This window comes from Micropterus salmoides, unplaced genomic scaffold (assembly GCF_014851395.1).
Source record: "Micropterus salmoides isolate LMB-PRFRI ecotype aquatic unplaced genomic scaffold, ASM1485139v1 Ms_hic_scaffold_8, whole genome shotgun sequence".
Lineage (NCBI taxonomy): Eukaryota > Metazoa > Chordata > Actinopteri > Centrarchiformes > Centrarchidae > Micropterus > Micropterus salmoides.
Genome location: NW_024044570.1, coordinates 34,467,673 through 34,482,842, shown reverse-complemented (window position 1 = coordinate 34,482,842; position 15,170 = coordinate 34,467,673). Strand labels below are relative to the sequence as shown.

General features: G+C 39.7%; 1 protein-coding gene across 3 annotated transcripts in view; it reads right to left on the bottom strand.

The window, feature by feature from the left end:
- The window catches only part of wwp2 (WW domain containing E3 ubiquitin protein ligase 2), a 60,140-nt gene extending 49,183 nt beyond the window's left edge, over positions 1–10,957 (bottom strand). For 2 of the 3 annotated variants that reach the window (XM_038706934.1, XM_038706937.1), the window contains exons 1-5: positions 10,889–10,957; positions 9,604–9,685; positions 3,241–3,397; positions 2,506–2,627; positions 681–818 (exon numbers count right to left, since the gene is read on the bottom strand). In XM_038706934.1, coding sequence (XP_038562862.1) covers positions 681–818; positions 2,506–2,627; positions 3,241–3,397; positions 9,604–9,673 — 487 coding nt within the window. In that variant the 5' untranslated portion in view covers positions 9,674–9,685; positions 10,889–10,957. Of the gene's footprint in view, positions 1–680; positions 819–2,505; positions 2,628–3,240; positions 3,398–9,603; positions 9,686–10,310; positions 10,368–10,888 lie in introns of those variants that run through there. The other variant, XM_038706935.1, reaches the window with a different exon arrangement.
- Positions 10,958–15,170: the final 4,213 nt, after the last annotated feature.

Below are 15,170 nucleotides of genomic sequence, written 5' to 3'. Positions count from 1 at the left end.
ACACACAAGCATCCTACTGTACAAACAAATGCGTGTGAGTGTGTTTGTGCGGTTGTTGGCAATATTAATGAATATTTAAGAGAGACAGGAAGGGAAAGAGTGAGAGGAGGAGCAATGGTTTAGTATTGTGGTGTGTTCTGCACTAATAAGCTGTCTGGATTTCTGTGGGAAAACAGTGTGTGTGACATAACGAGTGAAAACCTTGTATTCCCTAAACTTTTCACAAACAGAAACTGCTCTTGATGTTAGCTTCACTCTGCATTTGAGTTTAGCCACGAGGTTTAAAATGTGTTTAACGAGACCAAAGGTTGTAGAGGTTTTTATACAGTGTTACATTTACTTTTTCGTTTTCTAAGGTTTCAAACATTATACTAAAAATTGAATTCCTTTTTTCTTTCAGAATGATGTAGTTGTGTTTTTCGGCCATCTCTGGTGTTTTTAAATGTTGAAATTGTGGATGACATAAATATGAATGACAAGACTTTTATTACTTCTTTAAGGCAGTTCTTTCTTCTCCATAAAACATAAAAATCACACCTATGGAGTTTTTCACATGACAGCAGTGACATGTATGTGCACATGGCCTCCGTGTGCATTTCTGTGTTATTACCTTCACCTCTGTGTATGTGTGTATGTGTGTGTGTGTGTGTGTGTGTGTGTGTGGTAAAGGCGGGACTCACTGTCTGCTGCCGTGCTGCCATTGGGCAGCGAGCCCAGATCAACAACCATGCCGTCCAGACAGACGTTGAGCTCGCCTCCCGCTACAACCGAGCCTTTGTTCTCCGTCTGCAGCACCAGACTCAGCTGGACGTTCTCCACTAAAGGAGGGGGGGGGGGGACAGAGAGAACTGATGAGTGGCTGAGAAGGTAGAGGACAAAGGTGGTGGGGAAGGGGAGAAAGATTGACTTGAAGGAAGGTAGAGAGTGAGGAGAGTTGGAAGGGAGGAAATCCGACATCCTCTGTTCCTGCTCTAAAATGAGAAAACAGCGTGAACCCACAGCACATTATCTTCCACAGGGATAATGGTGGAGGGCCACACCGCTGAGATATTTGTAACCAGATGAAGTATTAGATGAACTAGCAGAGAGAGCTGAGTAACATTTCATCTTCATGAATAATGCTTTATTTCACAGTGGTTTCAGAAGACTATGTAGAGAAAATTGCCTGTGCTGAAAGATGGATTAACTTATTCTATGATCAGACATCAGATTTAAATATTTTAACTGTAGTTTATTCAGGTAAAATACTATTTCAGTATCAGCACCGGGACTCTCATGTGGTAGTGGCACATAAAATTCAAAAACATCTTTTAAGCTAGGTGGCATATGATGGGAAATTTAATCTCGGCAGGTTTATTTAAGCAACGGTCCTGTAAGAGCAATACATACTACATGACATTATATTTATCATATTGCTCCATCTCCTACCGCACTGGATTAGATATCTTCCAGCAGACTGATTCCAGCTACTTACAAAAGCAAGATTTGTTTCGATATCTACAAGTTAGTCACCATTTTGAAAGAAACATTTTCCAGAGGAAACCTGAATGAGTCATGAAATGGTCTTAAAGCTCAGGCCAACGGAGGGACAATAATATGGTCACTGCCGGACACTGGGTGCATCACCTTCGTACTTTCAGAACTGCTGCACAATTCAACCTTATTGTTTATGAGCAGTAATAGAGACAGTTAATAGTTTAGTTTATAGATGGACTAGTTTTAGTCAATGTATTTAGATAATAAACTAATCAAGTTTAAAGATGTTTGTCAAATAAATCTTCAAGACTGATTTAAAGACAAAAACGGTCCAAATTCAGATGCTGCATCTCCTGCAGATTGAAATGGAAACAGACCTCAGCCTCCTCATCAGACTCAAAGGCTTCTGTGTGGTTGAGAAATGCAGCCTTCATTTGTCTCAATTTTGAAGATACACTGTGTATCTTTTACTTAAAGATACTTATGGGATTTATCAGTATCCCATAATCCATTACGGGCCAGTCAGTTGTTAAATGTAGAGTTCAAATAATCCTCAACCCATCAAGTCAGGAATCAGCATGTAGCCACGTCATATTTACAAGCTATATTTACTGGTAAATACATTACTTGATGTGGACCAATGAAAAGTGCAAATAAAGGAAGCCAAGAATAAACTTCACTGTTATTTGGCAATATTGACCGTTCATATGGCTCATTGAGTGCCAGTCCGTAATGTGTGTCCTGTACTGTATACTTAAGTATTTATCAGCATTTTGTAGACAACTTCTTGGTGATTAAATAAAATATTTGATTCCCCCCCTTTCCTCTCTCATCTTATTCTCTTTTTTATCTTTCTTTCTTTTCTAATTCTGAAAGATTCTGCAAACTTTCTGTAAATTCATACTTGGTCTCATCATGGTCCCGTTCTCATTTGTTAACATACTGCTTATATGTATAAGTTATACTTTATTAAACGCTGTAGACAAATATCAGTGTTTCCTAAGTTAGTTTCTGTGTGTGTGTCCTTACTCTTGCCATCGTGTGTGCGCAGTGTGTCCAGCAGGTCTATGGTGGCGCTGCCCAATAGCTCCTTCCTCAAGGTGTGGCAGCTCCACAGCTTCAGGTCCAGACGACTCTGAGGCGTCACATTACTGTGAAACACAAGACCACACACACACACACACACACACACACACACACACACACACACACACACACACACACACACACACACACACTATCAACTGAGACCTGCTGTTACCACACAAACACACATATTTAAAAAAAAACAAATACTGAATATCAGTACATTCATCATATCAGTCTGCATGACTATTAGCATGAAAAAGACAATGTATTTTTGCTTTACTAATTTTTAATACATTTATTATTAGTGATTATAAATTTTACATTCCTTATTTTCCACACCTATGTACCTACTGCTAGTGTAACGAAGTCTAAGTTTTTAGTTTTACTTCAAGAAATGTTGCAAATGAGCTGACTTTTATATCTAATAAACATCATAATCTTTACAGCAGAACCAGCTGAACTTTAGTTAAATGTAAATGTTAGCTAAGATATAGCTTTTGTACTAGAGTGGGATGTTCTGGTGTTTGGAACCCTTTCCTTCAGTTCCTACATCACATTTAACAACATGTACACAGTCCTGCTCTATAGACTTCTATATAATTGTTTAAACAATTGGCAGAATTGTATAAAAGTCAGCATGTGTGTTTGTCTGTGTGTGGGTTATGGCGTTCTCACAGGGTGAGGTCTTCATTCCACTGCAGCTCAAGGTGTCCACTGCGTTTGCCTGTTTTTTTGGTTTCACTGCTTAGGCCGTCGGCAGTCACCTCGACGAAGGAGCTGAGCCGAGATTGACGGTTTGGCAGCTTGGGAGACTGGGGCTTCGCTGAAACCACTGAGGGTGCACACAATAAGATCAAGAAAAAGAGAGAGAGGAAGGCATCAGAATTACTAGAGAGTGAAAATGTGTTATTTTTGTTGCACAGAGGAAGCGAGCAGAATGGAATAGACCGGGATACTTTGTGCGACTGTGGCCAGAGTTCAACCACAATAAGGAAACATATTTCTGTTTCGTGTGTGTGTGTGTAAAAGGTCAAAGGTTTAGCTTTCATATCAACAACACCTCAGCCAAAATTTCTTTTAAATAATATACTGTCCACCTCTGTGTCAACCAGTGAGATGGGGCCCCTAAAATTAGGTCATATTCAAAGAGAAGGCCTGTAATTTGAGTATCTAACAGAGGAAATACAAGCCAGCTCATCCAAAATACAGCAGGCAGCATCCTCATATGTACACGCAAAGACAAGAATATTGGTCCAGCACTTAAATGGCTTAATTGGCTCACAGTGTAATATAGATTCAACTTGTACATGTTGTCTTTAAAGCACGTATGACAATCCACTCAGGCCTCTCAGGTTATAAGGTTATTTCTAAAATCTGCAAAGCAGGAAAAAAGAAGTGTCTTTTTGCTGGACATGTCTGTGCAACCATCTCCCTCTGATGTCATGTCACTTTCAGCGGTAAGATAGTTTCTGTGTTATGTGCTAAAGGGCAGCTTTGTGACACATTATAATTAGCTGTTACTACCTTATATATCATATGGAGGACCGATCCTGACACAGTCAGAAATAAATACAGAAATAAATAAATGCTCAATAAATAAATAAGCATCCAATTAAATACACAAAAAAATAAAGTAAATAAATAAATGTAGGTAGTAATTAAATTATACAAGGAGACATAAATGTATATATTTTAGTGTCTTTACTTATTCACCTTTGTTATAATTACCTTATTTATTTATTCTCCGTTATAATCTTCACCTTTATTTATTAATTACAAATTTTTTTAATGTATTTATTTATGTGTGTTTTAATATTTTTGTCTGTTTTATTCTTCCTTTGTATTTTTTACCTTATTTATTTTCACCCATGGTATTTATTTCTGCCTGTCCTTTTTACATTTCTGTATGCATTTCTGCCTCATTATGCAAATGAGGAGGGGCTGTGTCTCAAGGGGTCATCTTCTGCCCATTGGTGGACCAGTCAGACGGGAGATCTGAAACTGTGGTAAAAATCTGCAGCTGGGCTTAGAGAGGCTTAGTTTCTTATTTTTATTGTTGTTTTTAAGTGTTGTTTTTTGTTTTCTGAGGTGTTCCTGGAGCCGTTTCCCTACCATTCACAATTAGCTTAATTTTTACATTGCATTGTCTTGTGGGAAATAAAAAAAAATTTTGTATGCATACTGACTGTTTTGAGTGTACTTAATTTTGTCACTAATCCCATGTGCACACACTTAATTCATAAACCCTGTTATAATTATTATGTTGCACTGATTTGGGATGCAACTTGTATGTTGGTGGTACAACAAGCAAACAGTGAAATATAAATATCGCCCTCTAGTGGAAGAAAGAAAAACATCTGTGGTACCACTTTGATTCATTTGCCTTCCAGACTGGGGTCACAGAAAGTAATTAAATGGTCACGACGAGGCCTCAGTACCAGAGACCAGTGTTTGGACACTGGAGGGAAGTGTTCACACTGCAGGCCTGGTGGAACGTTCCATGACTTTTCAAGGACTTTCAATGCTTAAATCAGAGTGCTTCTGCAGCCTAAAAATACTTTGGTGTTCTGGTTTATTCATGATGAGATTTAGTTTCCACACCAGTTGGATTGTACAGACCTAATCAAATGAATGCATGAAAGGAGGTGTGCAGCTGCTGTGTTATAAAACGAAACTTGATGAAACATCCTGATATTCCCCGGCTTCTTACAGAGAACTGGTTAGCCCTCTTACGCTATCTGAATACACCTCACCACATTTCATGATATTTCACTGAATCTCAGCACAATTGGCAGCTCTGAAACTGTGGTAAAATTCTGCAGCTGGGCTTAGACAGGCTTAAGTGGTTTTGAATTCTTGCAGGTCTGCTGAGAATCTTGTTGCAGCATGTGTCAGTCAAATGACAGCCGATTTGTTCGTCCTGAATCGTTGCTGGATTGCAAGCTGAAGAACGCACAGCCTGCCAGCGTTTCTGAGGACGACGTCTGATCAGGACGAGAGGCTGGATGAATAAATGATGACAGGGAAAAGGGCTTCCGTCTGTACCACAGACGAGACATTAGCAGATCCACACTGGCTGAGACAGGTTGACGATCTCTGAACTCATAAACACACTGACTCAACTGCAGCTCTCTGAAGAGATGGAAGTGACACTGAAAGGTGGAAGAGTGCCAGAAATGGAAGAATCCAAAGTAGGTTTCGACAGAGTGAGAGGAGGTAGGAGGGGTGGAGAAAAGGTGGTTGAGAGCAGATCAATGGTGAGGTAAATGAGGTGAGTCAGAGCTCAAACCAACAACAGGGAATGACACAGAGTGATTGTGAATAAACTGTGATTGAGTGGAATAAAGGAGGAAAAACTAACAATACAGTACAATCTAACATGTTATCTTAGCCAGTAACGTGTTGTTTTAGGTGCCATTTTTACTAATTAACGTAATAGAATAATACCTTGGGTCATGCTATTGATTTCAGAACGTGACTGCTGTTTAAGGGAGAGTGAGGTAGTGTTTGTGTTGTCATTCAACTGCATTATTCTCTACAGTATAACAATATATGTAACGCTAGATAGTAACTGTTTTAGATTAGATCTGCTGTCATTTAGGATGGTGTATTGGACTCGTGAATGCAGGTATCGGTCGGTCTATTAATCGGTCTGTCACTAAATGTTCATGCTAAGGCTTGTATACATTCCCCTGACTTTACACCATTAAAGGATAATTACATTTTTTTTTTTAGATTTGGCCACAATTTCTTGCTATTATAAAAACACTGTCCTCATCAAAGTAACTGCTGAGAGTGTAGGGTGCCTGCTACATCCACCATCGTGTAGTAGGAACTGGGATGTCCCATTATACAACCATTGTGGGACAGCCATGGGAAACCAATACCAAGAACACTCAAGAGTCTGCCTGTTATGTGATAAATCATAACTAAACGGAATTTAAAAGTGTTTTATGTGGGAAGTTCCTGCAATTGCTGGCCAGAGACAAGACTCCCAATGAATGATAATGTTGCTCCTTAACTTCCGGATGTGTAAAATAAACAACTGTTTTCTAACACGTTGATCATATCAACTTGCAGTGCAAGTTTGTTTTAAATGGACTGTGCAAAATGATAACATATTGTAGTAATACATTTGTCTTATTTAAACCTGCATTAGCATACAGTATCTCACAAAAGTGAGAACACCACCTCACATATTTGTAAATATGTGATTATATATTTTCATGTGACAACACTGAAGAAATGCTACAATGTAAAGTAGTGAGTGTACAGCTTGTATAACAGTGTACATTTGCTGTCCCCTCAAAATAACACATTACACAGCCAATTAATGTCTAAACCGCTGGCAACAAAAGTGAGCAGACCCCTAAGTGAAAATGTCCAAACCAGCATGCCTTACGTTTTCCAACTTTCGCCGACGCTGCAAAACGTCATCACATCACATGATATTAAAGAGGTCATATTCTGCTTTGGCTTTGGCTTTTTCCCTCTCCTTTATTGATTTATATCTCTTTTTTGTGCATGTAATAGGTTTGCGAAAGGAAAAAGCCCAAAGTCCACACCAAAGGGAGTTCCCATCTCCCACAGAAAACACTACTCTGAACTGCCAGAAAACAGCTCGTTTGTAGCCCAGCCGCTTCCCTTTGATGCCTGTGACGACACAGCAAAATGCGCGTCATAATGCTCGCCAAGCAGCTAGTCCGACATGCCCTCAAAAACACCGGTGGGAAAACACTCTGAGATGCAGTGCACACCTCTCCCTTCCAAACACTAGCTACCCTCCAGGCAGTCCATAGACATAAAGTTGTTACTGTGATGTAGAGACAGAGCTCAGTTAAAACTTCATGGATACTTTTGTGACAGATTAACAACTCACCACTCTGAAACTCTTTCTCCAGTCCATGTTGCTAAGCTGGTGAGGGGAACATATGAGTCGTGTTTACCGGTTTCTCACTGACCCACCTTACTCTGCATCTGACTGGCTAGTAGTCCTTAAGTAGGAACTGTGCATGTGCAACTCCCAAAACAGATCTTATAGAGGGAAGATTCATCACTCCATAGCTAAAACGAAGCGTTCACCACACGGTGAAAGAGGAGCTGCAGCAATGTGCAGTATGACAAAAAATAATATGAGCTCTTTAAAAGCTTGTGGGAGCAAGGTGGCTGCAGTTTGCTTTTCTCCGGCTGCACCAAGTTGGAGCCACCTTTTGCTGAAAGACAATAAAAAGCTCCATAGAGAGCTGAAGGTAACGGCAGAGTCACATAATGAAACTCTGTGAGTTCTGCTCGTCTTCCTTGACCCGTCTTGCTAAAAAGATCTCAGCAATTACCTTGGTGAATACAATACCAGAAAAATAAGACCCTAATCATCATAAACCTAAATTATCTTTTTAACAGAGCAGACTTGACTCATTTTTAACTATTTCATGTTCACTGTTCACTTCATTGAGAAAACCCTTGTGCCAGTTTTACCAGTAAGCAGAAAAGTTTGAACAAAACTACAATGTGTGCTGTCCTAAAGGGAAATACACACATAATGCTTTTTAAGTGCACAATACTATGATCAGTCGACACAGTGTATGCTAAGGTGTTAGCATGGATAACAGAGCAGCATGGCCATTTTTTCACTAGTCTACATTCACACTGCAGGTTAAAGTGGACCCCCCCCCCCCTCCCTTCTGTAAGTGACTCAGACCTGTGAGAAATAAACAATCTCACTGAATTTTCAATTTCTACTTGGATCACAGTGTGTTCCTAAACCAAATTTATGTGGATGAAAATGTATCAGAGAGCATGTGAATTTTACATTAATCCAATGCAACATGAGTCATTCCTTTATGCAGGTGACAGCTGTGATGGAGCTGTTCAGCTGCTGGACAGAGAAGGTGTTAGCTAAACTTGAAATGGTATAAATGTGAGCATCAACAAAATGAAGGCAAAAAGGGGCCACAGCAGAAGGCCAATGTAATGTTAAGAGCCTTTATACATTAAAGAAGTGGCCATGGCTCAATAGTATAACAACATCACAATGAAGTAGACTGCATTGTATCTGATAAACCACAACCACACACACAATATTACAACATAGAACAACGCTTACAAAAAAGTACATATATTCCAGATATAGTAAGCAGCCTGTCCAAATAAATTCCAATAGAGCCAGAGATTTGTTCCTAGTAGTAGTGAGTGCCAAGACTTTCATCAGCTGCATCATGCCACCACAGCTTTAGTCATTCTGAACCCATGTGAGCATCTTGGATGTTACATCTTTGACAGTGTTCCTTAGCACATGCAGGTCAGTTCAAAACAGTGACTTGTTTGGGCTGATACTGCTTAATAAAAAAAGTTTTAAAAAAGTCACAGTCCAACCAAAACCACAAATCTTCTCTGAGCAGTTAATCAAACTCAATAATCAAGGCTACCAGTGTGAATGTAAACTGAATGATAATGGGCCAAACATCTACTGTACTGTGTTAAACATTGATTGGAGGTTTTTAAAACACAACACAATGGTTGCCACAAGCCACACAAGAATAATCGACAGTCAAAATACAGCACACACACAAACATTTATCTGACTTGTCCTGATGACTTTCCAATTTTATAAATACTGAGAACCTGCAGGACATCCAGTCTAAACAAGACTGACATACAACAAACAATGGGAGAGAAGTTAGACAATTGGCCTTCTGACCATCAGTGATGAGCGCAAAATTGAAATTGCAATATGGTATGTGAGGTGTCAGGTTGACCAATTATTTTCAAGGAAGTGGCTAAAATTGAGACGAAGACGTTTCATAAGTCGGTGCTTCAATCAAAGAGGATATTTGCAAGTTATGATGGATGGACATAAAAGGTGACATCATGCTGCCTAATGTTTAGTTATAGAGAATTAAAAACATACGTTTTTGCTAACACAGTAGTATGGGAAATTGTCCTGTTTTGTCTTCATTTTGGGAAGACATGACACGTCATTATTTGTATGTCCCAGTTTGTCAAGGACATGACAAAAAACAAACAAAACAGATAAATTACCTTTCAAGATCAACTGAGACTTTTCAGTGGTCTGGGCACCGCCAGGTCTGCTCACGCTGGCAGCTGCCATGACCTCACAGCTCTGAAACACAACCATACACAAACACACAATAATACAACATAGAGTCACTTCATCCCACAACTACATTTATTCCAGGTATACGAAGCAGCCTTGCCAAATAAATTCCAATAAAGGCATTTGTTCCTAGTAGTGAGTGCCAAGACTTTCATCAGACCCCATCAACATCACCTTGAGCAAAGTCAGAGATGTAGCCTGCTGAATTGCAATGCAAAGGGAACTGCATATGCAAGGCCAATACGCAACTAAACTGAATCCTAGTCTGGAGCTACTGTTAATATTAGTCATTACTATTGGATGTACTGGTGTGTGGAGGGGATCCTCATTCTGTTATCAGTTATTCAGTGTACCGTAACGTTACTTGCTGCAGCACCAAGGTGACAGCCTAATACCAGACAAATCCCAGATGTGACCAGGTCATAATAAAAAACGAACCAAGACGTGTTATTCAAATGACCCCTAGAGGTCTGTGTCCGGGCTGCAGACAAACAGATCAAAGAAATCACAACAAAAGCGCACAGCGTCTTACGTCAACCTTGTGAATTAAGCTGACCGGTTACGCAGTGTTAGCTAAATCCGCCACTCAGAGGATGCTGGCTTAACTTCATAGAGACTAATAAAGATTTACCTGTCCCTAATAAGCAAATTCCATTGTCGCTGTATTTAAACACCCTTGGCTGCTGCGGACAAAACACAAACACGGAAGATGATCAAGGCATTTATGTACACATCACTGTCAAGCGAGACTAAGAAAACAGTGACTTCCGGTATTTTCCAAAGTTAAACATAACTGACTTAACAAAATGTTTTGATGAACACAACGCACATAAGATAAAGCACACAACACATTTTGAGGCTATTTTTTTACTGAAACAAATAGCATTCCGTAGCTCTCCACAATGTCGTACACCCCACGATGCGTGCTTCCCCACCAATGTGGCAGGATTTTCTTTGCATTTGTTTTGAAAGTGAAGTCGCGACATGTCCGGTCCGATGTGGCTAATTCTGGCTACTTTGACCTAGGAGAAGCTAACTGTTAGCGAGCAAGCTTCGTAGGGGTGTTTTATGAAAGGACATGCAGACAAAACCTGTTCTAATCACCTGACAACAAGTAAAGATACATTGTTAGTTACGTGGATCATGTCAGAATACGTTATATCCATTAAAACACAAACAAATTAGGCTTTAATGTAGTCTTCCTCGTACCTTTGTCAGCTGTGCTTCGTTGCTGTCGTTAGTGAACTTTCATTTCCGCCTCAGTCAGTGACATTACCACGTGACCCAGGGTATGTCTTTCATTGCACAAAGGATTGTGAGTCATAAATAATTGTAAACATCATCACATATTTATTTCAAATTAAAGTTACGCTTCACTTTATTTGCAGATTTAAAAAAAATCCAGCAAAAGTAATTACAGTATTATTAAGCAAATATTAAAGCAAGGAATGAAACATAGACTACATTGGTATCAAAACAGCAAAGTTGAAAATAATTCCAAAGATACCACACTATAGCAAATCTGAAGTGTGTTCAGCCAAAAACCGAAAACATGAGCTCAAACCAAATGTCAGCTGTCATAATGTCATAATTCTGACTTTGAAGCTGCTAATATTTATTTATTTATTTTTGGCCTCTTGAGGGCAAGAGAACCAGCTAAAATCACATAACTGATATGTCTCCTTACAGCTTTGCTTCTCCTTCTCCTGAGAAAAATATCTGGCTCTTTAGCTGCTAAATGCTACACTATGTTCATCAGCTAGTTCCAAACTTTGTCTGTCTGCGGTTTGGTGGGTAGGGAGTGGGGGTTATGTTGAAACCAGTTGTCTGCTGCTCCTGGAAATGAGGTTGGTAAGAATGGAGTGATCTGGAAAACCAAAACAGTGAGCTAAGAGGCTAAAATGCGTTGTAGAGCTGATTGGGATGTTGTTTCTTTAGTTCACAGAGATACAACATCAATTCATAGTTATTCATCTAGTTAAAACACAGTTATAAAGGTTAATACTATAAACATGGAATCATTTCACTAGTATTGAGAATAAAAAAAGCTACCATGCAAGATCATGCAAAACCTTTGTCTGACCCTATTGCTATGGATAGATGTGTTTTACAAATGAACTTAGATAAGATGTTTGTATGCCGAATATAACTGTGAAGTGTTGTTATTAATGACTTCAGGTTCACGTGTTAGATGAAAGGTGTGAAGGGCTGTGGCCAAGTGACATTCAGCTGGAACCTGATGCCCTTTGATGCCTTTTGATGCTGCAATGCATTGCATGTTCAAATGTCATTACCGTAAACATATGACACTTGTCCACAGAGATGCTCCCCACCACTGCTACTTCCTCCTCTGTCCCCTTCCCCATCCTGCAACACCTACTCATGGCGCCCCAACAGAGCCATGGAGGCTTGTGAGGAGGAAATGGGTGAAGCCCACCTATTAGCCAAGAAGAACTGGGCTAGTCCTGCCTTACTTTACATGAAATTACATTCATTCGGAATTTGTCCACAGCAACTAACAATGAGTCCATTCAACCTCTGTAGGAACAAGAGATAGAGTTTTAAAAGGCAAGTAAGAGCTTGTTCAGTGCCTCAGTAAAAGTGCCTAAAGAGTTTTCAGCCTGTGGTGGAAGATGGGCAGGGACTTTGTTTTCCTGACTTCAGTGGGAGTACTATACACCACTTTCGGGACAGGACAGACAAAGCTTTAACTGAGATAAGCGATCTCAGGGTCCCCAGAGTGATGGGCAGGATAATTATTCAGAGGCCACCGGGTGTCCGGGACTGTAGGAATTGACAATGGTTTGGAGGTAAGATGGAGATGTTCCCTTCATTACCCTCTACTTTAGCACCACCGACTGTGTTTGTCCAGAATCAGAGTCAACAGACTTCACTGACAACAGTTAACAGTGCCGAAGAGGGGTGTAGATAGTGTGTTTTGTGGATTATCCACAGACCTTTAATATTGGCACTGCCATGAAGCTCTGGGGTTTTGAGTGAAATTTCTTTTGCAGCTATTAGATAAATTTCATCACATGCAATCACATTTTGTATAGATATTCATGCCTCCTCAGGATAACTTCTTATAACTTCTTATAACTTTGGTGATCCTTAACTTTCAGCTAGCACCACCATCAGGGGAAATTTCAGTTTGTCCAATACTTTGGTTAATGACTAAATACCAGCAAAACTAATGACATTCCCATCAGCCTCAGGTACTACAAATTGCACTCCACTCAAGTCCTAACTAACCAGTCTAGCTTTGATCTTTGCAATAAGGTTGCCAGATGCATTAATCTGACAAGATTGGTGATTATGCTAGCTGTGACACTACACCAGTTGCCACCTTTAACCTTGCATGTACACCCACAGGGCATTATTGTTTCACTTGCTATCAAGGTGCAACACCACAACAGAACAGAACAGCTTTGCGTTTCAATCTTTCGCATTTTTAAGGACTGTGTGCACATATTATGTACTATGTAACTAATGACTGATTTTCCTCCAGATTTTCCTCTCCTTTCAGTGTTGCTCTGTTAAGCCTTTGCTGCATTCCACAGTTATCAGTCTGGTGTAGACAGGTACTAGCCTGTATGTACGGATGTGTGTGCGTGCATCACCCCAAAACTATAAAAATATCTGTTGTTCTTTCCTCCTTTGAGACTATTGTGTATTTGCATGCTGCATGATACTCTTCCCAGCAGTATGCAATAAAGCTGGGGACAACTGAGTAGAGTCTTTATTTTATTCATCAAGGAGAGAGGAGAGACTGTGCTCTAAGGGATATGTTACTTCTCTTTGGCCTGAGCCAGAAGCGAAGCAGTCTCCCCGGATGTAGCACCTGTGTTGCGCTGTATCTTACGTCTAAACCTGCAGCATTTCTTCCACCCCCACAACAGATCCAAGCTTTGTTCCACAGGACATAAAATTTCTTAATGACATTTAATAATGAATGATGATAAGGTATGGTCACAAGTGTCCGTATGCACGTCTGCCTGTATGTTTGAAATTGTGTTCATTGGTGTCTGTTTTTCTTGTATTTTGCCACCAAATACCATGTGATTTCTGCTGCAACCTAATTTCCCCACTGGGACAATAAACAAACAAACAAACTGCTTGTGTTTCTTCTTTTTACCGGTAGGCCCTTGAAAACACAAAAAGAAATATGTTGTTTTTCTAATAAAAAGCTATTTTGAAGCTGTCAAACTATAATAAATCTACAGAGAAGTGATAAGATAGGACTGCCACAGCCATAAAAAAAACAACAGCATTGTTTGTTTGGTCAAATCCCTAAAACAATCTGTTCTTTCACTTACCTGACAAATAAATACTGTTGTCTATCAGGAGCAAAGACAGTCATAGCGTGACATTGTCCTACCAGTCTTACTGAGGAAGTCGGGTTGGATGTTTCAGTGTACAAAGCATGCAAAATTGACATGACATCTTTGTTTCCTCTCTCCTGCCAACAGTTAACCTTTTTTTCATTGAAAGGCGACTATGATTGTTCTCCAACCTTGATCAGTAAACCTAACCACAGAAGTTGCAGAACAGTCATTTTAATGGTTTCGGAAGGAACTGGAACATGATGTCCCTGTTCCGCAGCATCTGATCAGGTAAAGTTCACATGGCTGGTTTTCAAAAGAAGTGACCCATTTTGTCATTTAGTTTGGAGAATTTGTTGGACAAGATCAATGTCATGTCTTTGTGCATTCTGTGCAAAGATAGGTCCAAAATATCTTTAGTTTGGCACAAAGACTGGAAGCAGTGAAACTGCTAGCCTAGCTCTGTCAAAAAGCAAGAAAGCCTCCTCACAATGCAAAGTTGTCTTATTTACGTGTGGTATCTACACTGAACAAAATTATAAACCCAACACTTTTGTTTTTGCCCCCATTCATCATGAGCTGAACTCAAAGATCTGAGCCTTTCTCTATGTACACAAAAGGCCTATTTCTCTCAAATCTGTCAAAATCTGTGTTAGTGAGCACTTCTCCTTTGCCAAGATCATCCAACCATCACAGGTGTGCCATATCAAGATGCTGATCAGACAGCATGGGTATTGCACAAGTGTGCCTTAGGCTGGCCGCAATAAAAAGCCACTCCAAAATGTTAGCAAGCAAGCTAATGTTGATAATGTTTGCGTTGGACTCTGTGGTGATGGGTGCTAGTTGTACTTTATTATTAGCAGACTCCATTTCTAAGCTAAAATTAGGTAGTGTGGCACATTGTTGGTGCTGTAGGGAAACAGAAGAGGAGGCACTCTCATTTTTTAGTTATGTTACAATCTGTTCACACATTGGCAATACAAAGTCATTAATACATTTCATTTGTTCATTGCTTCACATTCTTACATATGGTACCTTTAAAGATTAAGGATTTCTATTTTATGCCGATTAATATTTCCACTTGACAAATTTCAGAGGGCGGTTCTTTTTACTCATTATTTGTAAGCTATTTATGGGATTATTTTCTTATGTTTGTTCAAGAGCATGGT